Source organism: Pelmatolapia mariae, linkage group LG17, assembly GCF_036321145.2.
Source record: "Pelmatolapia mariae isolate MD_Pm_ZW linkage group LG17, Pm_UMD_F_2, whole genome shotgun sequence".
Lineage (NCBI taxonomy): Eukaryota > Metazoa > Chordata > Actinopteri > Cichliformes > Cichlidae > Pelmatolapia > Pelmatolapia mariae.
In genome coordinates, this window is record NC_086242.1 from 10,310,119 (window position 1) to 10,338,118 (window position 28,000).

General features: G+C 41.5%; 1 protein-coding gene across 1 annotated transcript in view; it reads left to right on the forward strand.

Annotated features, from left to right (window-relative positions):
- The window catches only part of LOC134646624 (lysine-specific demethylase RSBN1L-like), a 41,229-nt gene extending 13,229 nt beyond the window's left edge, over window positions 1-28,000 (forward strand). The window contains exons 3-9 of the mRNA XM_063500474.1: window positions 3,075-3,649; window positions 4,467-4,625; window positions 14,956-15,093; window positions 16,222-16,364; window positions 21,879-22,049; window positions 22,211-22,319; window positions 23,878-28,000. Coding sequence (XP_063356544.1) covers window positions 3,075-3,649; window positions 4,467-4,625; window positions 14,956-15,093; window positions 16,222-16,364; window positions 21,879-22,049; window positions 22,211-22,319; window positions 23,878-25,704 — 3,122 coding nt within the window. The 3' untranslated portion in view covers window positions 25,705-28,000. The remainder of the gene's footprint in view (window positions 1-3,074; window positions 3,650-4,466; window positions 4,626-14,955; window positions 15,094-16,221; window positions 16,365-21,878; window positions 22,050-22,210; window positions 22,320-23,877) is intronic.

Sequence of the window (28,000 nt, forward strand, 5' to 3'; positions counted from 1 at the left end):
GAAATTACATCACTATTTTCATGTTGTTTTTCACCAGTTTTGCCCTCTTCTATTAATGGCACTTCAAGGTGATCAAGTTAAACTATTGTACCGGCTGCACTGCAGTAAGCAGCTGTTGAGATTTAACAGCATGGATTTAGCTGTTAAGCCAAAACATCACCAGTGGGAGCATGTTGGTTTTAAGCCAAATGGAAAGAAGGAGCACAATAACTTGTTCTTTGTAAAATTTGCAGAAATAGGCGGCTGACTTGGTAACATAGACTGTTGTGTAGAGTAGATGTTTATGGCATAAATCCACCTGCTTCCAACTTTCTGGGTTGAAGGTCGAACAACACTTGTAGTTTGGTAAAGCAATAAAGTTGTTCTTCAATGTGTTTGGCCTGTAGCCTTCATCAGGGTACACATAAAATGAACAAAAGACAATTAGGCCATCAACTGTTTGTACCATCAAGTAAACATTATACAGCTGAAACAGTTTTTTATTGGTTTGTGATAGAAGTATAGATCCTTGTTCCCCTTTACAGATCGCAAATAGAAGAGCATTGAACTGTATTCCTTTAACAAGATATTTGTTGCTCTTCCTGTTAAAAGGGAGTTTTTTTCTTCCCATTGTTGCCAAGTGTTTACTCCAATGTGATCGTCTGATTGTTGGGCTTTTTTCTTTGTAAAATTTGTAGGCTCTTTCCTTGCTATATAGAGGACCTTGAGGCAACTGTTGTAAAATAAAACAGTATTGAATTGAGTTTTATAATCCAGAGAAGATTTAAAACCAGAAAAACATGTTTTCAAGTGGCAACATGTTGCAGCAACTCCATTTGTCTATTATGATTTTCATTTTTTAAGGCCTTATTTTATTTATTTATTTATTTATTTATTCAAATCAAGTATATATTCTTAATTTTTCAGAAAAATAGGTTATATTCATTGACACTTTCAGTGTTGGTACGATAAACAATGAAGCACACTGAATGTGCTTCAAAGCAGGCTATATTCCAGATAAAAGACTGAAAGGTACAAAATCACCACCTACTGACCAATCAGTTCTCTGGAAAATAATAGGCTATTTCCTGGATGATCTCTGGGACCTTTTGACCTTGGACGTTTTTGTGTCTCACTAAAGAGCATTAATATAGATTGCTTTTTTTCTTGCTAAGCAATTTCAAAATGGTTTCATATTACTGTAACTTTGTATATAGTGTTATGACATGATCATAATTGTCACATTCTCCGGTGTATTAAAGATAGAACCAGTGAAACTGGTAAACTTACATAGCTGGCATAGCATTTTAAGTCTTGTTGACTAAAGCTTTTAGAGTGCACACATTCAGCTAGAGCTTTGTAGTACTACACTTACTGTACAGTGCTTTTTCTATCAATCACACTGCTGTTTAGGTAACAGCAGCTTTGCTGCCTTCAGCAATCACTTCACACTTTTTTTAATGTTATAGGTTGGTCGTCTTTGTAAAATATTCCACTGTGCTGCCGGTTGGCCTCTCCATGTTTGTGATTGGTCACACGCTGCCAACACCGCCTCGTTCATGTGTAGCTAGATTGGGAAACCCTGGGTTCAGTTATCCAGTTGATAACCGCCTTTGTGTGACTGCTTAGCGTCACATCGGGGTAAGTGAAGCCAGATCAGAGAAAGAGATACTGGGTATGCTGAACTTGCTTCATCTGTGATTTGATGGAGGTTGAAGGAATAAACGTCTGTTTGGGTGTACAGGGAATTGGGGGAGGGTGACTATGGGTTAAAGCGCTTTTGGATTAGTAGCTCAGCTATTGTACTGCAAATACCCCCACCCCCGCTGTGCTTACTTCTGTCTCCCTCCTTTCTTGTGTGGCATTGAACTTGTGTGGGGTACACACTAGACTAAAGCTGTGTATTTGTGCATGTGCGTTAGTGAGGTGAGGGCAGCAGCACCACTGTCATCATGACTGAAGTGCATGTATATATTTACTGTAAATGCATACGTGTCCATGTGTTTACACAATAACTGTGGAATCAGAAACTAGAAAGCAACATGTATCCAAATTGTCATGCTTTGACACACACACACTCACACAGAGACAAACAGATACAGTAGCACTTTGCATAAATTTGCATGTTCCACGTTGTCCTGCCTGAGGTGTCTAAGAGATGGACTGCCATGTACGGTATTATGTCTTTGCAAATATGCCACTGGAGAGTGTGCTTCCTGGCTTAGTCATATCTGCTTTTCTCAAGGGATTCAGTTTCAATGTTCTTCACTTTATTTTATGTATACACCTCAGGAGATGTATGCCAACTGGGGGGAAACTTGCAGTGAGTCATCTGCTTAAAACAGTTAGTACTCGTTATTCTCAGTTGTTTTGTTTGTAGGGCATTAAAAGTGTACCTGAATGTGTTTATTATTAGACGCTTTAAAATAAATAATAACAAAAATCTGAGTAAAGCTTTTAATTTTACTGTCTTTCTTTTTTTTAACCTGTTTTCAGAACCTCACTCCTTCTAGCCTCCATTTTTTTCCACCCCTTCACTTTATTTTACTTGCATTTTCAGAGCTGCAGTTATTGCAAGAAGACTGATTTCACTGATTTAGTGACATAAGAGACACACGGCACTCAAAGCTTGGATAGAAAACTATAGGAGGATTCTGCAACAGCGCAGATGGCAATAGAAGTATAACTTCAGGAGAAGGGGGTTTTGGGGCAAAGTCAGCCAAGTTTTGATGTGGGTTTTATAACGTTTGACTGATAACTCGTGCATTTATTTCTCAGTGACCACCGAAATTAAAGTTAATTCAGATGATGCATCAATAAACGTGCCTCCTAGCATTTTAAGATTGCTGCTAACTTGCAAATCTTGCTTCTAGAAGGACTTTGGAGAAATCTATTCTCACAGCAGGGAGCTGGGAGAGTTTGTTGATCCACCGTGCATCAAATAACACATGATGGATTCTAACAAATCTGTCATGAAAGCCTCTTCAGAGTTGGATTTCTTCTTATTTTGTGGTATTTCACAAAAATCCTTCAATAGTTCCTTTCTCCCCTCTCTCTTTCTCTCTCTCTCTCTCCCTTTCTGTTGCTCTGTCCAGATGACAAAGAGAAAGCCAAGATCAACTCAGAGGAGCTGCAAATCAAAAAAGTGAAGAAGAAAAAGAAGAAGAAACACAAAGAAGGGGAGAAGCACAAGCGTGTGAAGATGTACCACCGGTCCTGCCAAACCATCTGTGCTGGCCTGCTTCTCCTCCCTCCCTCCTCTACGTCCCCCACCTCGTCTTCCTCCCCCTCTGAACTAAAACACGACTCCTCCCTATCTTTATTTAAGTCCCCTCTACCTGTTTATCCTCCACCTAACAACAAAAGCTCCCATCTCCCGCCCTCTTCTCCTTCGAAATCTCACCTGAACTCTCTTCACAACTCACTTAACTCTCCGTTGTCGTCCACCACGTCACCTCTTTCCTCCCCAACCAAACACCAACCACAATGCTCGTATCCTGGTATGGCGGATCTGGAGTTTGCCTCGTACATTCACGTAGAAAACCAGCCTAACGGAGGCGCCTTAGTGGCTCACGCCTACACGTCGCAGCTCTCCTCTCTCTCAGTGGACCAGAGGGAAAGGTTTGCTCAGGAGTTTGTCACGTTGGTGTTCAGTGAGGACGCGTCCCAGGTGCAGCATGTGTATTGATCAGATTGATCCTTGAATGTTGAGTTCAGTGCAGTGTTATTTGCAGCTGCAGTGTAGCACCTGCTGCTGACTATGTTTCATTAAAAACACTGTTTTTCTTTACCCTTTAAGTTATGTAGACGGGGGATGCACTGATCTGCTATTCAGATGGGTTAGGCAGGATACAGTCAGATATTTTCATAATGTGAATGAAAAGTGAGAGCTTGAAGCTTGACTTTTTTTGTGTGTTTATAGCTTTTCTCTTCTTTGATTACAAAAGTTTTTTACTTGACTACAAACTGTGAACTTTGTCAAGTGATTTCACATGACTGAAAAGCTGTTATTTCACTAATAAATAGCAGTTCAGTTCAGTTAGTCTTGGATTTATTAATTTATGTATTTATTTTTTCGTGAGTTTGTAATTTTAGACTTGTTGCCTAAAACCGTCACACATGCTCAGAGACCAGTCAGTTATCTCCTGTCAGCCACTGGTTGCTAGGGAAAAATCTGTATTCCTTGATACCACTTTCAGTCATTTAGTGGTTGTTATAGGATTTTCAGTTGCCAGGGGGTTGCCAACTACTCCCATACCTTTAACCATAAAAGAATAAATTGCAATCTTTTCCTATAGTGACGACTCAACATTATTAATTTCATAATGGTATCAGATCAGTACTTTGGGTATTTGTAGCATATCTGTGATCAAATGAATTGGATTGGTGCATCCCTCATTTATACTTAAACTCTTAGACTAGTATTTTAAAATATTTTTCCTAAACCATCATCTTGATCTAAATTAACACTGCTGACTGTTTTGCAGGCTGCTCGTTATGTCATGGGAATCGTCCACGGAGAAGCCAAGTACCTGCCGGACTTCTTGGACTACTTCTCAACCAAGTTTCCGTCGGCTCCGGTGAAAATGGAAATAATTGGAAAGAAAGACATAGAAACCACGACTATGGCTAATTTCTACTCTCAGGTCAGTCAAACACAGGCACATAAAGGGGAAGAGTGGTGTCATAGATACTGTGCTGTATGTGTGCTGTGGCTTGGATATTATTGGAACTGATACAGACAGTTCTGCAACCATGCTGACTAGTTGCTTTTCTGATTTACACCGTTTTTGCTGCTGCTTGTGCAGTTTTGAAGCAGTTTCCCCAGAGAGCAAAAAACAAATGTCAAGCTTTCAGACATGAAAAATAAAAGCTCAAAAGCATCAAATGGAAAAGGCCACATGCTTCCATGTTACTGTCTGTCGTTTGCATCAGTCTGGGTGTTACAACCGTCTATGAAGACAGGAAATAAGTGATATGTAGTATACACTTAGAAGGTTGTGTGATGCAGGGTAAATTGAGGATGCAATATGAAGGCCAGGATAGATGATGTCATGCTAGGACTGTCCATGCAACAGTTGCAAGAAGAGGTGGAGGCCTTTTGTCATGTTGTATATGCAAATGTATAAACATACACACACTTTTGTTTCTGGCTTAAATGCATTATGTTGCTTTCTGTGGTGCGATGCATGAAAAACAGTTGTTTTTAACAAATGGGGTTTGACCTGAGAAGCTACAGCTCTGTGTTTTCTCTACACTTCAGTGCTTTGCTTTTCTTAATCGGAGTTAATCTCGAAGTGACTTTTGTATAAATATTGTTTTCCTCAAGGTTTGCATAAAACATTTTCTTGGCAGTAATAGCAATTTTTCTGTCACTGTAGAAGTAAATACAAGAGCTGTTTATGAAGGCTCAACCTTTTTTGTTTTACGAGTGCGAGTAAAATTCAATAAGAATTGTAGGAATTATTTTTAGTATAATGTCTTTAACAGATATACGGTAGTGTGTGAAGTTTTACACTTAGAAGTTAAGTGAAATGGCTTTCAGAAGTAATGCCGTGTGCAGTTCAGTCTGAATTATTCATTAGTTCACTTTATACCAATTTCAGAAAACTGAAATGGACCAAGTTGGTGTTACAATCCTCAAATGCAGCAGTGTTTTGTTTTTTTTTGGGGGGGGGGGGTTGTCCCTTGGGACAGGTACCTCTATTGATCTAAAGATTTGAAGACAGGAATTAGAGAAGTTATGAAAACTAAAAAAAAACTAAAAAAAAAAAGAGGAAATTATTAAATTATTCTTAAAAAAAACAAAACAAAAAACCCCTGAAGAAAATAAAACAAAACACAGATCCAAAGCATTTTACTGTTATATCACATCCACAGCAGGGAAAAAAGAACATATTCTTTTTTGTCTCTTGATTTTTTTGCTTTGCTGTAAAAAGGCTGATGGGGTATTGTTGTCACCCTGCTGGGTGGCCGGGCGGGCATCATGGGCACCTAAGTTCAGTTAGTAAGGGTGTCAACTAAAATCTCGGGAGATCAAAACTTGGAGATTTATAAAAATCTTGTGAATACAATAATTCAAGAAGGAAGTCACCTGGGATTTTTAAATTGAAAACTGAAATGAAAACTTGACTGTGATAACTCAAGAACAAGCTAATGGAAGATTTTGAAAGTGATACCATCGGTGTGACAGATCGCTGACAGATAGCACTTGTGGTGTGCAGTATGTTCAGACCTTTGGTTGTTGCTGAGCTGACCGGTGCAGTGGGTTGTTTTTTTTAAGAGTGCACCATATTGTTGATTTGGCAGCTGCTCAAGTTTGGGGGTTTTTTCCCCGCAACTCAATGATGGGTTCCTTCTGACATGAATGCAAGTTCAACACTTGGAATCAGCTCCAGAGCTTTTATGCATTCAGCTTATGATAACAAGGGAACAGGAACAGGCCCTGCTTTGCCATGAAGCTTCTCTTGAAAATGGGATACTGTGTTTAAAAATTAATGTAATTCCTTAAGCTGTTAATGTGAACATTTTTGTTAAACCCCTTTAATTAAAGCTGAAAGTCTGCACTTTAATCACAGTACACCTTAATTTTTAAATAAAATATTAAGGTTGAGATATATAAAATGGACATTTAACACTGAGTGGGCGCTGCTTTGAAAAGAATGGAGCAACACTTCTCTCTTATTCAGCTTTAAATGGGGAATTATCAGACTGTCAGAGACCTGTGGTGCATGAAGCTTTTATCAGTCAGGCAGCACAGTTATAGATGCATAGTTCTCTATTAACATCCACTACCCCTCTGCACTAAAAACTTTCCTAGTGGAAACCCAGCTGTACGCATCAACTGCGCAGAGTTCCGCTTTTCTTTTCCCCTCAGATGAATATTAAATTTATTTGCATTCCACTGATTTTTCCTAACTCCTTATCCACCTTGGTGTCATGGGTCGGGGGACTGGAGCCTCTCCCAGATGTCATTGGGAAAAACACACAGACACATCCAAACCTGCTGCCAGTTTAGAATCACCAGATATTAACCTATCGTGCATGTCTTTACTGTGAAAGGGAGCTGGAGTACCTGGAAAACATGTGACTCCACACAGAAATGCCCCTGCATGCCAGGAGGACTGAACCCAGAGCCTTCTTGCGACCAGGATGACAGTGCTAACCATTTCACCCATTTAGAATATGGCCTACTACAGCTACAGGCAGCTCCCAGCTCTTTTTATCAACAATCACTAATGCTAGCCTAAAGATGAACGCGTCAGCGTTTGTGGATCTTGGGTGATTAGCTTTGCTAGAGCAGATGGCAGCTGTCACAATTTGCGAAGATAACTTTCAAGGCTCAGAATTAACATTCTGAAGACATTTTCATGCAGAGTTGACAAGTGAAATTCATTCATCTTGAGTTTAGTGTAAAGAGTAAGTTGACTGGATTTGAGGTGCTTAGAGAAGCTTGAAGTATTGCATCTGTTTTAAAAAAAATGCTGGCTTTAATTGTCTTTAAGTATTATGCCACTATACTTGCTGCTATGTTTCCACATATTGTTTCCCAGTACCTTTAAAAACCAAACTATGTAAAAAAAAAAAAAAAACTGCCAAGTTTTCAGACATTTGTCGTCAACTTGTTCCAGTTCTCCCTGGTGGTAAATATAGAAAGTAAGGAAGAAGGTGACGTGATGATGGGGAGGGAAACGTAATGATTAAATGAAAAGACTGGATGGCTGCTGTGAACATGAAAAAGTTGTATTGTTGTGGCTTTAACCATCTGGTCGAGTCATCTGCTTCCATCTGTTCAGCATTAAACAGCTTTTGGCATTAAACTGATGTCTGATTTCGCAGACTTAATGACAACATTATCAACGACAACAGCGTTGTGTGCAGCACACGTTTGGACGTGGCTGTTACTCCGACGCCTCTTAATCTTGAGATATCAAAGTTCAAAGCAAGCGGACATACTTGTTAGAGAGGGAAGAGACTATTAAAAGCATATAACACAAGAGGCTGCATGAAGCATAGTCTAAAATAGATGAGAAAGAGAGGATTTTATATAAGAAATGTGACAGAAATGGCAGCGAAGGGGTGAGAGGGAAGAAGTCGAGTTAAAAACTGAGAAATGACTGCTGTCAGCCAGGTGGTGGCTTCACGGTAAAGCAGGTTGGAGACTCACCTCCAGCAACAAAAAGGTGCTTTTCTTCTCAAACCTCCTGACCACTTTTCGACCCACAACACTTTTGAGGACAGCGGGAAAAACTAGAACTGTTTATGTAGGTGTGTTGCTGGGATGGATTGTCCCCTCTGGGCACAGTGACAAAGCTAGACCTCTTCATTACAAGTTGTCCCATGTCTATAGTTCACTAATGAAAAGCTTTTTGTTGCCTCAAACCTCCTGAGTGACTTTGTACTGAGATACCGCCTGCTCTTTTTCAATGTGAGTACAGCCAGGATTGGTTACCATACTCTTGTAAAGATTGTGTGTGGTGTACTACAGGGGGTAGATCAGTTTGTGCGTTCTAATGCTGTCCTTCTGGCTGTTTTCTTCTTTTGTGTGGAATATTCATAATGTTTTTCCCCTGTATTTCCTTCTGTTTTTGGACAGTTTTGCCTCCACAGGAACATCCTTGATCTCAGCATGACTGTGAATCAATTAAATCCAGTAGAAATGAAAGCATGAAACATCCTTATTGTGTAATTTTTGTCTAAATTTCCCTGCAAACCTGTGTCCCGTGCTGTCCCTTTAAGAGTAATGTTCCTTGCAGGGCTAACGTCATTGTCCACTGGTCCTGTTAATTTTTTTTTCCCTCCCTCCAAGCTCTCGGCAGTGACCTTGGGAAGTAGACTTACAGTCCACACACACACACACACACACACACACACACACACACACACACACACACACACACACACACACACACACACACACAGACAGATGTGAGCATGCATACTGATAGTAAATACACAGGAACAAGTACACACACACACATATATACAGAGATTAATGTTGTATCATCCCCATTTCTCTCCCTCCCGCTGTGTTAGTCTGTCTCTCTTTTATCTCTCTCCTCCATGTTTCTGTTATCGAGCCATAAATGACTGGACCGCTGCTTTTTGTATGGTGTGTGCAGAAAGGAGAGCTAAGCAAATTGCCGCCGCTTGCAATCTTTTCTTCTTTGTTTGTGCTCAAATTTATCTCCCACAGTATGAGACACAATCACCCACACACTTCTCCACGAAGTTACTTGCGTACCTATAGCAATTGATAATGAATAGCGTGTAAGAGAGGATGTTTGTTATGCTCACAATGTGACCGCAGGCACCGAAGTTGCTTTGCTGCTGCTCAGGCTGCGTGCCTGTATTTTGTATTCAGCACCTGTCTGAAGCCATTTTCAGTACCGGTAAGAATTATGGAAGATTACAGCTCTCCATTTTCTCAGGGCAAGTACAGCCCAACAGTCAATACGTGGTGTGCTAGGACGCTGAGGTAATTTGGTCTTTCTCCTTTTAGTCACTGAGAGCAATGATGCCGGTACGTCGTCAAAAGATTAAAACGAGGCAAAACAGCAGAATGCAGCTTTTTAATATTTTATTAATCTGTGCTCATAATGTGCTTGTGTTAATGCTTTATCACTGCAGAAAAACATTCACAACAATGGCTCATATGTAAATGAAGTAAAAGCCAGCAGGTTTATGGGTCAGAGTGGGGGAAAAAGAAGCCCAGTACTTTATGTGTAAACTCATTGACTAGAATAGAAATATCCTTTATTGTCCTTCATTAGGGAAATTCAGGTGTTCCAGCATCAAAGTGACAGGCAGGTGGAGCTTGCAGATTCACACAAAAGTAAAGAATATATAAAAATAAGAGACTGTACAGTAAGTAAGTAAGGGCAGCTTTCAACTTAATGCAAACAAATACTGTATAGTTCAAAGCAAATACTGGACAAAAGCTCAGAAATTCCGATTATACAGAGGAAGATGTTGCAAGATGTTGTTTGAAAAGATGAGACTTTGTGGGGGGGGGAAGTCAAAAATCCTATATCAGTGCTGATTTCGAGGGTTTGTCTGAGTGGCGAGACCAGTCTTTCAGGACAATACTGCCATTTAAGCTGAGCTCTCTAAGACGTATTCCCCAACCTGCTGGTGAGTAGTTGCAGGAGGCTGCTGGTAGTCTCTGTTCTACCGCAGCTAATACTCACCAGGTACTCTCTGAGCTGTAGTAAAACTGAAAAGTATGACACAAACCAGAAACTGTTTGTCTTCAAAGTAAACGTTGCTCCTTTTGATATGTTCTGGGAGTAGAGTCAAGGCACAACTTTTAGTTGGAAGTTGAATTTCCTCTATTTCTGGTTTATGTCACACTTTTTGAAGTTTTACTACCACTCTGCCAGTAGCTCCCAACTAGTTGGGTAATGCTCATTTTTCCCATGTGACTCTCTGGACCTGCCTGGGACCCAATATTGCATAGAGGAGGTTAACAGCAGTTTGTAGGTATTTCACATTGACTACACCATCAGCTTTTTACTATATTTCAATAGCTTCTTGACTTAGCCACAGACTTCAGTAAAATGAGTCATCATAACTGAAAAGACAGGATGACAGTGCATTTTCTTCTCTCTATTTGCTGAAGTCCTCTGACCTCCACAGTAGGCTAAATTGAGACTAGCGAGAATGAATTAGGTGACAATTTAGTATGAAAAGTTGTGACAAATTTGCTAAACCTGCAATAAACATGTGAAGCACGATAAGAACTGCTGTGAGTGAGAAGGATGGTAAACAAACGAGCTGAGATCATTTAGTCTCGGAAAAAACACCACAAACACAAATTATTTTTTTGTTATTTTTGCCTATATTAACAGTCACACGAGACACGAGTCCAGCTGCTGTGCATAGGCTAACATAGATATTTCTCTAGGTGCTTTCTTTTTGAGAGATATGTTGTGCCCCTAGGCTAAGATGGTTTATTTTTCTCATATTAAAAAAAAACCAAACAAAAAAACCCCCTGATTATTCAAATCTAAAAATTGAGAATCCTATAGCTACATTGAATACCGGTTATCGGCATCTGTAGCTCATCTGATTCTAGCTAAAGCCTCATCCTGTGTAGGCACCTTGCTCCAGGCTTTTGATGCTCACTGACCTGAAGGAAACACTGCCACGCTCAGCCTCCACAGTGTACCTAGAAGTTGGCTTAGCATCAGTGTGGTGTCACTTTAACTTACAAGAATTCATCAGCAATAACAAAGGAGGCGGAAAGGGACCATTACATTATTTTTAATTGAAGTGTGGATGTGCATTCATTCACGTCTCTCTCTTTGTAGCTGAGCCAAGTGGGAGATTGTTAAAGAGAAGCGTGTCCAATTGTGTTTGAGGCACCAGTCAGCAGCCAGAAGCTTTGTTGTGACGCATGTACGGAAATAGACTAATAAACTTAGCACTCTGCAGTCTGGCTGGACATAATGATCAGCGAGAGAATTGGATGAGAGGGAGAAAAGAATTTAAGAGATACGCGGGGGTCAGGGAGAGGTCGGACAGATTAGTAAGATGATGGTATGACATGAACTCAGCAGGAGAAGGTCAAGGATGAGTTGATGAAGGAAAGGGGAGCTTGTTACAGAATTAACAAGTGAGGGAACCAGAGGCGGAAAGGAGAGCAGGAAGGAGAGAGGATTGATCTAATAGGCTTCCCACCAGGGATGTTAGCATTATGAAGGAAGGAGGCAGAGGAGATGGAGAGGCTGACGGAGACGAAAGGGGGAAAAAAAATGGGTAAGGCGAGTGAAACACCAAGTGAAGTCAGTGTTTACAAGCACGTACGCAGAGAAGAGAAAGGAATGGAGCATCTTGAACACTGTAGCTCAGAGGAAGTCTGTCAAATTTCCTGTTTCCTTCTGTTTGCCTTCACTTGATATAGAAAAGGTGTGTGTGTGTGTTTGTGTCAGTACCAGTGGGTGTTAAATTTATCCGTTCATTTGAGTCACAGGTCGCGTTTCCTAATAATCCTCTTGTGATAGTGAGAGAATATTGTCTTTGCAAACAACATGGGGGTTTAGTCAGGTGTTAAGTTACGCACGTGTAAACACATGCGCACAAAAATAGACTCATAAGCGCAAACACTTATAATCATGTAGAAAAAAGAACACACACACACTACAGAAATACATGCACACACTGTGGCTAAGAAACATTGTGGAAGCCAGGAATTACTTGTAAGCCCGATGGTGTTGGAATCAACACATCCCCCTCTGTGTAACTAGGTCACTGACTCAGTGAGACTATTTAAAGTTGTCTTTATATGTCTTTATGGAGTCAGTATGTCAAGCTTTTAGCCTGTGTCATCTTATGAGGATATTAAACCGTGAACAAACAGCCACGTGGCTCGGCATGACTATGGATGATACACTGATTTATTTTTGCTAGTTTAATATAGAATTAAAAGCTGTAAACAGCTGTTCATCACAAGTGTTTGGACCAATTTACAAGGAATTATTCAGGTAGACATGTTGTTTCTTTTACTGAGTAAAAAACATGTTCTACATACTGAAGCCACCAGCATTCACAGTCTTCTAAGCTACTGTTGGGGATCTGGTACCTTACATATAAAAAGGCACCTGGGAGCTGCTAAACACCCTCCCCTTCAGTCCTTTTACAATTTAGTGTTTCCATCTTCATTACTTCCCCTTCACTTCCCTCCTCCCATCTTTTCAAACCTTCACTCATCTCTCCTCATCAACAACAAACCCCCCCCCCCCCCCCCCCCTTCCTTTTTTTTTCTTCGACCCTTTGGAATTACGAGGATTTCTGCATTTATTAATCCTACAATGTGCTCTGATTTTTTTGTCTCGCTTGCATTTCACAGCTTGTCTTTCCAAACTTTCTCTTCCTCTTCTTTACACATTTTTCTCTCCATCTGTCTCTCTTCCCCTCATCCTTTCTCTCTTGTGTATCCTCTCTCTCTCTCTCTCTCTCTCTCTCTCTCTCTCTCTCTCTCTCTCTCTCTCTCGGTCTCTCTCCTCCCTCTGGTCTGCCTCTCTTCCCTTCTCTCTCCCTTTATCTCTGCCTCGTTGTCAAGTGGTGACTCACTGGAGGCGTGCAGCCAAGGATGTGGCATGCGCACACACACACATGCATCGCGATCAGCCAAGAGTACCGCATGCAGGCCACATGCTGCACGTACTGCGCGCACATGCACACACAAAAGGCACTGTTGAGGGCCAAGGGTATGAGAGGCGGGTTAGAGACACACAGTCACACAGGCGCGATGCTCTGTCAGCCAAGTGAAAAGCAGCAAACAGTGTTGAGTCACATCACTGGAGCAGAAACATCAAAAGAAGGCACCAACACACACACACACACACACACACACACACACACACACACACACACACACACACAGTGTCTATTTTGACACCCAGTAATGATGCACAGCTTCTATGCGGATCTCTCCCTCCAATTCAGATTTTCGTGTGTTCCCAAATTGGCATGAATAATATTATATTTTATATAAATAATATCATCATATAACACTTGCTGTAGGATGGAGAAAGGGACCATTATATTATTTTGCTTCCTGTCATTTATTTATCACTTTTAGCTGTTTATGATGTCTTTGCCAGACACTATATGCCTAATATAGTGTCTGGCAAATGATCTGGCTTTGAGCACAGAAGTCCCACCCACCTGTTCTTCACACCTTCTGTTTGCAAGGGGCAACCAATCAGGGAAAAGCTGGCTTAAAGGAAGTTAAATGGTTTATTTCACATAGTGGATGAAAGTAATTTTTGGAGCTTTATGCTTTTATCAGAGTGCAGTGGAGAGCAGACAGGAAAGTAGGGAGAGAGGGGGACTGGGGGAAGACATGTAGCACAGGGCCTTGGATTTGAAGCATTTGGGCTTGTGGCATATGGTCACCTGCTCCACCTGTGAGCTAAACTGGCACCCATTCATGTTTGTTTTAACTATAGACCATACAGAGTTACCCTAGTAGAGTCCAGCAGGAAACTATGCCAAGCTGGAAATAACCACAATCAATTCCCTCCATAAAAATTGTTAGATGGTTTTAGGTGTTAAAAAAAGGTATTAAAACAAAACAGGTGGGGGAAATGCTCTTTAGTAGGACTGGTCACCAGGTAACTGTTGTATGTTAAAAAAGAACTCAGATCCTCTAGCCCAGCGGTCCCCAACCTTTTTTGCGCCACGGACCGGTTTATGTCCGACAATATTTTCATGGACCGGCCTTTAAGGTGTCGCGGTTAAATACAACAAAATAAAACCTGTACCGGTACCAAAAATAAAAGGACTTAATAATAACACACGGGAAACGATGCAGGGAAACCGATTTAATAATGAAAACGATAAAAAAATAAAGATAAAAACTGATAAAAAAAACCCTGAAAACCATAAATTTCACACCCGAGCCTCAACTCTCGTGCCCCGGTACCAAATGACTCATGGACCGGTACTGGTCTGTGGTCCGGGGGCTGGGGACCGCTGCTCTAGCCCCATCTGTTACAGCAGTGAGAGGTCTTTAATGAGCTTGTTGAAGGTGCTACAATTTTCCCAGATGATGATTATTGGCTATTAGTTTCCATTTATCACTTTGCATGATATGTTCATTGTTAGAGTGAGAGAATGTGTTTTCTTCTGAGTTGGATTTGAGAGTGAAATGATAAACAGTGGGTGTGTATCACATTGAAAATGGTTTGTTTGAACTGCACTCCTTTGGATGAGAAATAATAAAGCTGTGATTTACAGTTTGCCGGGGAAACTTGTTTTAAAATTCGATTATCGTTATAATACCTCTGTGTCTGTGCACAACACGAAAGAGAATGTTAAATATTAGCGTTTGCATGCTTCTAGCTAAACACTGAGGATTTTAGATGATTGAACTGAACTCCCACTTTATGATTAATTATGCAGCAGGAATCAACCTCACTTCACCATAACACAGAGTATGTGCGTGTGTTTGTTATATTCCCGCTGCAGGTGAAGAAAACCTACAGTCATGGCACATACAGAGCTGGGGCCATGAGACAGATTAGCCTGGTGGGAGCTGTGGACGAGGAGGTCGGCGATTATTTCCCAGAATTCCTCAGCATGCTGGAAGAGTCACCTTTCCTCAAGGTGAGTCTGGGTGGGACAGCAGCGTGGCAGTAATCCTGACAAAGACAGAATGACTGAATGGAAAAAGTGACAGAAGGATTCAAACAAGCAGATAAGATTTTGAAAGATTTGAGCTTGAACTGGATATGGAAGTGAGTCCGCAAAATGTTTGTCTCTGACCTGAACTGAATGCAGTGAAATGCCTTTTAGAAAAAAGTAGCCGACAGAAAATAATAATACTATAGGAACTGGATTTTAATCTGCTTTGTTTTAGCCAGAAGAGAGCCATTAAAACTTTGCTGGGTCGGCCCAGATACTCATCCTTAGTATCCTCTTGGGACATCCTTATTAATCGCTCATTGCCTCATGCTCTAAAAGCATTCATTTTCATAATGTGCTACTATTTGTTCCAAGAAAACATCATCTGTTCTAGTAAAATTGTGCACGCTTAGTCAAGCTGTTGTGTGACAATGTTCAGCTGGCTGACATAGTGTCATCCCTGAACTCTAAAGTAGGATTTATTTACTCCACTTATTTACATCCTAGTACCACATGTATGGTCTCATATTGCATTCAATAACTAGACTATTTTGACGCATTTGCACCGCTGATCATTTGGAAACACCAAACCGAGCAGATGGAGAATACTGCAAGACAAAACACCTAAAACTCTCAGCGGTGGCTACCAAACGAGAGGCGTTAAGCGGCATGTCAAGCGATTGACGCAGCTCCCTGTTTTAGTCCAGGAAGTTGTTTCTCTCTGCAGGAGCAGACCACCGAAACGCTGCGTTTACTCACTGCTGTCCCTGAAATGCAGGAGTGACAGGCTCGTCTTCTGTTTGCTGTTCTGTGTTGACACTTCAAATCTCCTGCTCGCGCTGCGGAGGAGTGGCGTCGCACGCTGAATATCAAAAGACGCACATCCTCTGGCGTTTCCTGTCTATGAACGGCTTTGGCTCAGATTCAGCACCCTCCGAATCATCCTGGGTGCCAGTGACAAGTTTTGCCAGGGGAGCAGTTTCTGCACACAAGATAAATAAAACACTTGATGAATTGGGTGCCGTCTAAAAAGGCGATGCTTTGATTTTTATTCCCTTGTGTCTTCACTTTCCCTCCTCCTTCTTTTCCTCCTTGTCTGTCTGGCTCCAGAGGACTCTTCCATGGGGAACGTTTTCCAGTCTGAGGCTGATGAGTCCCACAGAGAGCGACGACGGTCCTATAATGTGGGTCAGACCAGGAGAGCAGATGATACCTGTAGCTGATATACCAAAGTCTCCTTTTAAAAGAAAACGGTGAGTCCAGCGGTGAACGGCAGACTGCAGATGCACACAAATAAGGCCAACTCACGTTTCCAGTTCAGTGAGACAGATGGAATTAGGAGGGATTTCGCTCTTTATGAATGTTGTTTACAAGCCTCGGTGGTGTGTGTTTGTGTAACTTATTGAGCCAGCTTGCCTCTGTACCCTCCGTTCTGCCCATGAGGACTGATTATAGGCTAAAAAAGTGTTCCAATCTGAAGCAGCGTGCAGCTTTGTTGAAGCCGAGCTGCTCCAGATGAGACGATTACCCTCCTCTCTGCTTGCCTGTGCCGCTGCTGCTCAAACACAGCCTCTGCCTCATAATGCATGATGTCTGCGAGCGAGACCATGAGAGAGAGCGCTTGTGTGTGTGTGAATGGGAGCGGTATGTGGCTCACCGCTAGGATGAGATCATCGTTACATCAGACACCACTTCACGTGGCAGCCAGCCAAACATGGGACAATGCACATCACACACATTCCAGCCTCGCTTCATTTATTTCTCTCTCATGTCTCAGGTCATTAGAGGTGGCATCAGTTGGTTGGTTGATTTTTAGCTTAAGAGATGAGTCAGTTGATAAGATGATGATTCTTTATTTGTTAATGTTGTTTACAGTTGGAAGAAGTCTGTGATTTCACACCGATTTCAACTAAGCACACTTTTATTAGCAGCTTTAGTCCTTTAGTTCATAGGATATGTCCTATTTTTAATTATTAGGTTAAGTGTGCCTGCTTTTTAATTTGTGTTTGCACCAAATTTCCTACATTATGGTACACATTAATGTGTTTTGTCTTTTCATGGTGCACTGGGTTTAGACCAAAGTTAGTAAAACTAAAAGTACATGTTGGAGGGGGGCAAATGAAACCTTTCAGTTAACGGAAATAAAAATAAAACCAGACTTGCATATAGGAAATGTCTCAATCTTTCACCCGCCTTGCAGCTCCGGCCTCATTTCTCTGTCCTTGCCCTCGTGCTACCTCCACAGATAGTTTCTATTACAGTCTGTTTTCCACTTCTTCTTGACCTCTGTTTTCTGCTTGAAGTTGATTTATTGAGGACTTCACATGCTACTGTTCTCAGGAGCTCAGGTGTTTTTCATGTCTGTCAGTGTGTGAATAAGAAAAGAGACATCAAAAAAGAAAGCATGTCAAAAGAAATATGGAGAAGTAGTGAGGAGGAGAGGAGGACGTGATGTTTGCAGCGAGTCCTTGGCTGCAGTTTGGCCTTGCCGCTGTTTGGAGGAAGGCTGCTGGCGCATGAGCAGCGTCTCTTCGCGGCGCTGCTTTTTATTTCTCAGTAGTTTCAGTGGAAAGGTCAAACTGTTGTGCCTTTCTGACAGCGCTGAGACTCTCAGTCTGAGAATTCAGCTTGATTATAGTGGTCAGATGATGAAAATAAACCAAAATATTTCAGCTCTTGGTGAAAGGGCGCCACACTCACACAGATTTACTGTAATTGCATAGTAGAAGCGGCAGCAGCAGCCGGGGCCAGCACCATTTTGAAGAAAGACAGAGGATCGACGAAGAATGTGATGTGAGCGTGACAGCCAGCGTGAACTGATCAAACCCGCAAAGCTTAGCAACGAAGAGACAGAGGTGGAACGCTTCTGAAAGAAAAAACGATGTTAACGTGACATTAACCTTTTATTTCAAGCACTTCACACTTTATGTGCTCTGCACTGTCTACTATACTTACACTGATATTTACTGAGCTGTTTTTACTACATTTAGTACCACATTTACTGCATTTTGATATGTATTTGTACTTTTGTTGTGTAGTTGAAATTGTTTTATTGTTTTTTTTATTGCATTTTACTCCAGATTAACTTTTTTCATATTTTATTAGATTTTGTATACATGTTCCTGATCAGTGTACACTGATCGGTTTTGCTTTGTCAACCTCACCTGGTTGAAAAGGCAACCCACCAGTCCCTTCATTTCCCTTCACTTTCCTGTCAAATAAAGGCTTAAAATGCCCCAAATAAATCAATAAATAAACCACTAGAGAATATAACAAATGATCAGTTTTCAAACATGGTATCCCAATTATTAATATATCATATATTCCGGTATTATCTACATTTTTCAAAGTATTAAGGAATGGAGTTACATAACCATTAACAACATTTGTGTGCTTTTGTCGATGAATTTCATTTGGCACATATTACTTTGGGGCTAAATTGAGTTTTAAATGCAGAACCTGGCCAAAAATCAATATAATTAACACACACAAAAAAACAGCTTTTGTATGTTCAGAGAGCATTTCTTTCCTCCATTGCTTTCTCCCTTTATATCCACATACTCCCCACCTCCCTCCTTCTTTATCCCATCAGCCCTATTATCTCCTTGCGCCCTCTTCTACTCATCTACCCCTCAGTCCTGCTTTAACTGGCAATAAAGGCGCAGGAATCTCTCCTGACATTTTGGTGCACACTACCAGCAGACACAGTGGGAGAATAACACGACCTCACATGTAGTTAAAGATTTGCAGCGGATGGTAGGCTTCAAAGATGTGCACATTCAGCACTCTTCCCTTTACGCTCTCCCTTTTCACAGTTTCACTTACCAGCTTTCCTGGTTTTACATTTATTACTGTCAGCCTGCAGTCAGCTCAGACACACTGAGCTCTCCGTGTGTGTGTGTGTGTGTGTGTGTGTGTGTGTGTGTGTGTGTGTGTGTGTGTGTGTGTGTGTGTGTGTGTGTGTGTGTTTTTCATCTACCCCCATCCACTCTCTGCACTATTTTCCCCTGCTTCTTTCTTCCTCTTCCACCAGCTCATGCCTCTCTCCTCTTATCTCTGAATGAATGAACGCACAATTCAGCATTCAGCACGGGTAGTTTCGAAGCTTGTGTGTGTGTCTGTGTGTGTGTGTGTGTGTGTTACTCTCGAAGGAATCTCTCGCAAACTCTGTGCGTGTGTTTATACTCTTGCTTGAATTTGACTGCAGCTCCAGTGTGAGTCACTGATCCAGCAGTGAGCTGACTGCAGTACTTCTATTGTTTGGCAGCACGGCTCATTTCTATGCTTTTCCTTTACAGCTCTTCAGTCTGCACACATGAAGCCAAGCGCAGACATCGTATGTGTACATCGTCTAGCTTTTGCCGTTACACTGCTTGAAACGCAGCTTGTGTTTTTTGGGCTTTTTCTTTTTCTTTTTTTTTTTTGAAATGCGAGAGGATGTTGCAGATTTACAATTTTTCACACTTATTTGTAAGCACGCATTATGCCGGCAGCAAACATGGAACCATAAAGCACCATGAGGCAACTATTGTTGTGATCTGGCGCTATATAAATAAAACTGAATTGAATAAAATGATTAGATTTGGGAGTGGGGGGGGGGCATCCGGAGCTAGAAAATCTGACATATATCTGTTGAAGGCCTGCAGTAATTGTTTAGACGCATTGTGGGTTTGTTGTTTTATCTTTCATCTTTTGGTTCATACTACATCTTGCATGTGAATCGGAGAAGTGCAATAAATTCTTACGTTTATAAAATGGCCTCAAATATGTAAATTATCTGCAGTATTTTATACTGTTAATATGTGTGTTATGTATCAAAGTGGAGGAGTTATTAATACATGGGTAAATTCTGTGTGGTGTGGAAACCAGACTGAGCATGAATGGTGCTTTGATGAGGGTTACACCCACAAATGTTTCAGAAACTCTCACTGAAGCCACAGGCTGAAACACGCCTTTTTCATCCTGCTTCTATCAAACATTAAACGTATCGTCTACCTAACTGTGAGCGCTGACACTTTCATTAAATAACGTGCAGTTTTTAGGGATCTGTTTGTTGTTTTAAAGTCTTTTTAAAACGAACATGCCTGCTTGTTTGTTAAGTTTACATTGGCTCACCCTCAGGCTGTGAAGTTTCCAAGTTCTGGCTTAATAGTTGAGGTATACAGTGGATGTGAAAAGTGTACACAACCCTGTTAAAATGCCAGATTTTTGTGATTTTTAAAAAATGAGACTACAATAAATCATTTCAAAATGTGTCCCACATTTAATGTGACCTGTAACCTGTATAGTTCAGTTGAAAAACAAACAAATCTGTAACAGGAAACAATATGAAAAATAAAAAGCGTGCTATAAGCCGAGTGCAAAGGTGTCCATACTCTTACACAAATGCTTCGTTGAAGCACCTTTTCATTTAATGACAGTTATTGACCCAGAATATATGAGGTCTGTTTGTGTACAAAAATTCTAGCATGTGGATCAAGGATAAGGATTTTTAGATTAGATCCAGCTACACTGGATAAGATGAGGGAAAAGTAAAGACAAGATGTCTATGGGTCCTTAAAATATCTTAAATTTGATTGGATCTTAAATATTTGACTTTTATTTATTTATTTATTTGGTCTCTAAAGAATTAGATAGCATAATGTAATTGATCACCTGTTCACCTAAAGCTTTCAGAATATTTTTATATGTGTACGGACAGTTTGTGGTGATGCCAATTAAAGATTGTTTCCCCAGAAAATGAATGCAAACTAAAATAAACAAAAATTCCCCCACTGCTTAGGCCTGGCCTGCTGCCCGTCTTGCACACACTGATGGAAACACTGGGGACGACTATGATGAAGAAGGCCACGGCCTTGTTAGCCTGCGTGCTCATTAGAAAAGGGAAGATGTGACTTTCATGACAAATGGCTCACGAATAACAATTGTTCCTGCTTGTTAAATGCTTACAGAGCAAACTTCACTGCTGTTAAGGGAATTTCAAACATGTGTATATATTTAATAAACACATGTTACTGTAACAGACTAAATACTTTGCCGTTATCTTACTCTTCCTTTTGAACTGACATTAATGTGTTTACTTGGAGAGAACATATTTTTCACTTTTGATGTGAAGTTTGGTGTAAGATTTTGTTCAAAGTGTTATTAAAAAGTTCTTAAATTTGACCTGCAAGCATCTAGGCCAAGTCATAGCTTTTTCCAACTAATAAGGAACGAAGTATAACATGACATCAGCGCTGGCTGTTACAGGCGCCAATTGCAAAATTGTGGTTCAATGTCAATGTTTGAATCGCTTATCTATTTATTTCATTATTTTTGTTGTATTTATTTCCTCTTAAAGCCAAAAACAAAGCAGTCTTTATTACTTTATTATATGTTGTAAACGCTTTGACAAGCAGGATTTGAACATTTAAAATTTAGACTAGACGAGATAAATACCGGTTGCTGATTGTGGTAAAATCCATCTTATTTACAAATCATTTAAAGGCAGTATCGCTCTGTGTATCCCTATGGCTGATTGATTTGTTATTGTAGGTGCTTCTGTCTCTGTCTTAGCTGATGCTGATAATACGACAGCAACAGCAGCAGGTCTCTTTGTGCTGTTATAAAGCAGACGGGAAAGAAAGAGCCTGGGAGAGTGAGCATCCCACTCACCTTTAGTCATTTCCTTCTTTATTTAGACAGCAGGGAAGCAGACAGGGGTGAGAAACACAAACTGTGTGGGCACTCTGTGTTTTTCTACTTTTTCACTCTGCTTTTTCTCTTAGCTCCGCAAATGAGGTGAAGAACCTGCTTCAGTCCCTGCCCAGGACCAGCGAGCCCAGAGAGATGCTGTTCGAGGATCGGACACGAGCCCACGCCGATCACATCGGACAGGGTTTCGAGCGCCAAACCACGGCGGCCGTGGGGGTGCTGAAGGCCGTATGCTCCGTAGAAAGGTAGGCGTTGAAGCGACAGTAGCGCACGCTGTAAATGTCAGACAGTTTGGTACGCAGCCGTCTGTGTGGAAGTGACACACGCTCTGTATTTACACAGCTTAGTCACTGACAGATATCATATAATCCTTCTCTCTTCCCTCCCCCCCCTTGCTCGTTTTAAGCTTGGAGCCTCCTCGTGTAACCAAAGATGTTGTGTGTTTCCACGCTGGTGATTTCCCTTATGTAGTTCAGAGGCTGCAGTTGGACTTACATGAACCCCCGCTGTCTCAGGTGTTACATTACACACACACACACACACACACCTGTGCTCACTCACTCCTATTACTCCCAGTAAATTGACCTTTATAATAACTCATATTGGATACAGTGTTACCAAAATATCAACTGAGTGTAAACCTGATGATGGATGCTGCCACCCGGTGGACAATTTTAACCTCAGCTAGAGGTTTGTCTTAAGAAAAGAAAAGACAAGTGTTACTATAGTAAATAATTATAGTTATAGTTCTTCTGTATTTATTTTTTGCTTATGTAGTTTAGTTTATTTCACCGGGTTAATCTGCTTAGCAATCCTTGTTACGTAGATTATTAAGACTCAGTGACGAGTAACGAGCAACAAGCTTTAATAGTCAGTCTGTTCACAGATGCCGTTTGAAGTTTTCGATTAGTTTCTTTCCATGCTGATCTTTTGCACCTCACAGTTAGCTACTTGTAAATGCAGATTGTTTTTTTGGCTGCTGGTATTTGTTTTTTCCAAAATCAATGAAGGAAATTCACACCAAGTGATTAATAACCAGGCTTCTTGTTGTGTCCATCTGCACCCGCAGACATCTTTCCGTGGAAGAAGAATTAAATGTCAAAAAACACTAGTCTCGATCCAGGTCCCTGCCAGACGTTCTCTGTGATCACCAACTGTTTTTTCATATTTATTTATGTATCATGTGAATTTTATTTAAATTTCAGGAAAATCCCCCGTAAGATAAATGTTTATTTAAAGTGAAATAAATATTTGAGCAGTATAGTTAATGAATTACTGCCAAAACAAGCATCATCGTTTTTACCATAATCTAACTTCCCCAAAAACAACAAACACACTGCTCTTTTTTCTTTTTTTTTTACCTTTTTTTAAAAAAAAATGACAAAAATACAAATTATTTTAAAAAAACACATTAAAGTTCCTCTAGTACTTTCTGTCAGCTTTGATTTTGCAGTCTGTGTAGCTTCTTTTCCTTTTTGAGATAAAGAGACTCCAGCTCCCCTTGTGCAGACTGCATAAGTACAACCTGCACTCAAGGAGATCAAAAGCAACTTCAGAGAACAAGATTTTGTCTTGCTGCTGCTGTTCTGACTCGTTATGCAAAGGAATTTTATTTTGAATTTATTTAATCTGTGAGTTTTGAATCGTGCGTCAGCAAAATGTCCCCCCTGGGGATTGGAACAAGCCTGCAGACCATTTCAATGCAGCTCGGCATCCTTAAAGGAAACCAAAACAACTCTCGAATTGTTAGCAAGAGGCTGCTGCCTTTTAACTTCATGCAGCCGGTTTTCTCAGTGTCCTGTGAAGCAGTGCATATCAGACAACTGGAAGGATGTAGGCTAATTTAAATCTTAATAAAGAATTTAGATAAATTTGTTTTTCTAATGTTAGTAATACTTTCATTCTGACCTGTAACTGTGTTTTCAATCAGTTTTGCGATGCATGTCCTTTTGTTTACTTTATCTAAGTCAGCATGGCCCTCTGCTGCTTAAATTCTTATTCTCATGGTATTATGACATCTATTTTCTTCCTCTCCTCCATCTTTAACCATCTTCCCGCCCTCTCTTGGTACAGTGTGTGCAGTGGGTGGACGACGCCAAACTAAACCAGCTGCGGCGGGAAGGCGTTCGTTATGCTCGCATCCGCCTGTGCCACGATGACATCTACTTCATCCCCCGCAATGTGATCCACCAGTTCAAGACAGTTTCTGCTGTCTGCAGCCTGGCATGGCATGTCCGCCTCCTGCAGTACCACAAGGGAGAAGGGGGGGAGGAGGAGCAGAAGGAGAAGGTTGAGCTGAAAGCGGAAGAGACTGAATCGGTTTTTGAGGGGGGAAAGGAGGATGAGAAGAAGAGGATAAAGGAGGAGGATGTTGAAGTTGAGGTGGCAGAAAGCAGGACGTTGCCAACTGGCAGAAAGGAGGAGGACGATGATTGCCTTCAGCATCCACCTCCCCCGTCCCAGCCTGCTCTCTCAGCGCACTCAGACAAACAGGAGGTGATGGAGAGGGCAGCTGAAGAGGGAGGGCCTAAACGGCAGGATTCACCTCCTACAAAGGTGAAGGCAGAATCTCCAGCTCCTGCCTGCAAGAATAAATCACCTCCACCTCGCACTATGTCCCCTCCTGCGTTCCTTCCTCTTGATCGGGACACAGAACCCAAAATATCATCTAAACCTCATCACCACCACCATCATCTCTTAGACAGCAGAACAACGTCTTCCAGTAGAAGTTCCTCCTCTTCAGCTTCTCCGAAATCATCCCCAAAGTCTTCCACCTCGTCAGCGTTTTCACCTTCACCTGTCGCAAGCTTGCACTCGACTTTTGCAGCTTCCCATCCATCTTCTACCTCTTCTTCTTCCTCGTCCTCCTCTGCTGTGGTGTCCACATCTTCCCCTCTGCCAGCTTCCTCTTCATCCCTGACAAGTCTCAAGCCTGCAGTGGAATCTCTTCTCTCCACACTTCCTCCTTCTTCTCAGCCTCTTCCTTCCTCGGAGTCAGATCAACCCAAGGACAAAGACTCGCTCCCCGTCACAGACACACGGACACAGGGGTGGTCACAGGGGTCGCCCACTGTGGATGTAAAGACACACCCCTCCGAAATCAACACATGGACTTACACAGGGATCGACATACGGACACAAACACGCCCAGAGGCACGGACTCACACTTTAGACTCAGACTCCAGGACATCCGTGGATTTGCCAATACATCCACCACAGGACGCCTCGAGGCAAGGAAACTACATGCAGCAATATACACCCCAGCATCTCCCACCTCCTCCCCTCCCTCAGATGCTTCCCCTCTCTTTCTCCCCTCTCCTGCCGCATTCCCACGTCCCTCACAGACCTCCAGGGCTCCCCCAAAACACCCTCTCCAGTCCTTCACTTCCCACACAGCCTCAAACGCTAAACTCTTTTCTCACCCAGAAAGCACCGCCACATTCGGTCCACCTGAGCCCGCTTCACCTGCATCACCAACCAAATATCACCACACAGTCCCAGCCGTACTTCCAGCCCCCACTAATGGCCTCCCCTCCTCTAAGCTCTCCCCTCACTAACACCCAGTCTCTCTCCCCTCACCTTTCCCATCCACACCAGTTCGCCAAAACCTTCTTCCCCGCCCAGCATCCCGGCTTCACCTCCCACCCCTTCCTCCCCCCTCAGCCTTTCCTCTCGCAGCCGCCGGGTGCTTACCCCCTACAACCGCAATACCAGACCTCAGCATCCATGCAGGTTCAGCTCTCCCTGTCACAGTCTTTCCCTCACCCACCTCCTCCTCCACTGCCATCCTCCTCCCCACACCCCCCTCCCCCTCTTCCTCCTCACCCACCACCTCAACCTCGCCCTGCTGTTTTCCCCCCACCCCCAAACCACGAAGAGGAGCCGAAGCAGATTTTATAATAGTTTTTGTACATAATGAAACTCTTTTTAAATGACTGTATACGTATAAGGTTTCATTTTGGTTGTGCTGTTGTAAAACAATGTAAAATAAATAACTAAAGAGGGAGAAAGCAGACACAGTATCATAGTTTATCAAGCAGCGTTGGACTCGATATAACCCACACCTCTGGACTGAACTGGCTTAGATTGTACAGATGCTTTGGTCGTGCACAGGTTAAAAAGTGTGATGGAGAATTTCTTTCATTTACAGGTAGCTTTGGCCTTTAGCCATCTGAACTCTGAAGGAGAGATTATTCAGGCTCAAATGAGCCTTGTCGTCTGCCAAACTGCTGTCTGGCTCTGTTTTTTTGTTTTGTTTTGTTTTTAAGTGAAGTGAGCATAACTCCTTTCAAACATCAGATTATCTGTGAGCCTGTCAGATGTAGGAAGAGAAGATTTCTCCAGACTTGTGTCAGATATTTATATAAATATAGAATAAAGGTTGTAAGTGTGGCCTTTTCGTGAAACTTGCAGCTAATGCTTCCATTTTTGTGGCTTTTTTTTGCTCGTATGTTCTCCGTGCCCAAGACTGTTTCTGAAATAATGATGGATCACCGCTGGTGTATTGATTTAATGTTCCTACACTTCATTACTGTACTGTACTATACAGTCTATCACAGTACTTTTCCCTAATATTGTATTTAGAGCTATAATGCTATAATGTTGCCGTAGTTTTTTTAATGCTACTCAACATTATCTGAGCTCCAGCATGCAGTAGAACTGCATTCAGTCAGGCCACTAAGAGTCACATTTTCAAAGTACTGAGGTTGTCCTGTGCTGGCTGCCCTTAACGCCACAGTGGGCAGAGCTCTTTGTGTAATTTTGCTGCTTTCCTTTTTTTGTTTTTCGCCCGTCTCCTGGATGTGTGCCAGGGTTTCTTAATTTTGAGAACAAGTTTTGTGAACAAACTCGACCCAGGGCCTCCAGAAGTCTCAGGAAAACGCATTCAGGGCACATCCTGAACCTCGATTTTTATCCCCTTAACCGGATCTGTGTGTTTTATTAACAAGCAGCTACGTTGACAGCTCACTGTGAGCTAGGATTCAAAGAGCAATATCATACAGATGCAGCATAGCCAAGACATCCCAAACGTGACTCATCAAAGCAGTTTTAGTGTGTGTGAAAATGCAGTTGGTATTATTGTGGAAACTTTGAGTCGAGACTTGCAGATTCCATTAGATTATCCACAGGGCAATTTCAGGTTCTTCCAAGACTCTAACTTCAGTGCATTCAGGCTCACTTTTTATTTATTTTTTTTATTTACACTTCGAAAACAGACGGTACGCTGTCAAGAGCTCGTTTCCAAAGCACTATTTATCTATTTACCTGAAGTCTGCTTTCTCTACAGTGTGGAGTCTATGAAATGTTTTATTTATGAACCACAGACTGAAGTGTTTAAAAGTACAGTAAATTATTTTAAGTGGAATTTTTAGCAGCGCCTATGAAGAATATATGTTTCTCCAAATATCTGATCATGAGAGTCAAACTCGTCTGTCTCGGTGCATGTCACAGAGTTGTGTATCTTTGTTGGTGTCTTGATTTTTTTTTTTTTTGTCTTTTTTGTTTTTTACTATCGATATTGCTAATGTAGCCCACATTTCCCCAGTGCCTGTCCTTAACTGTGAAATACTAAATGGTCCAGAGACATACAGTGAAGGGGTCTTAGTTTTAACTGGAAAATCAGAGCAAAGCCTTAAATTGGTGTCTAAAGCCGCTGAAAGCTCTCCAAACATCTGCAGTCTGAGGTCGGAGGGTTCAGCAGTGTTCAGAAGGTTTTTTGGGTTTCTTTTCCTTAATGATTCGTTTCACCACAAGCCTGAAAATTTTTGGAAAATGACAGATAACGCCTTAGCTTTTTGTCGTCAGTTTGCCTCAACGGAGTTCACAGTGAGAACTCTCCACTGTATGGCTCTGGGGGAGAGCAAGGTGATAATTAAGCACTTGATAACAGTTGTGAGGCGCTATGCCGCTCTTTTTACGCTTTTTGGCTTTTGGATGTTACAGAAACACGACAGGAACTTCTATATTTTTTTGTAGAAATGTGACAAAAAAATTATGGCTGAAAACAAAAAGTCTTCAGGGGCTAGAATTGTTTTCACAGAGTTTATTTATCTCGTTTTTCTTTGTTTGTTTGTTTTCTGTTATTTTTAACTGTCAGCACTGTAGTGTACATAATGAGTTTTGTAAAGGGGAAAGAAATACTTGTAGTGTGGTTTCTACTTTAAATATGAGCCTAGCTAATAAAAGGTTCAATGTA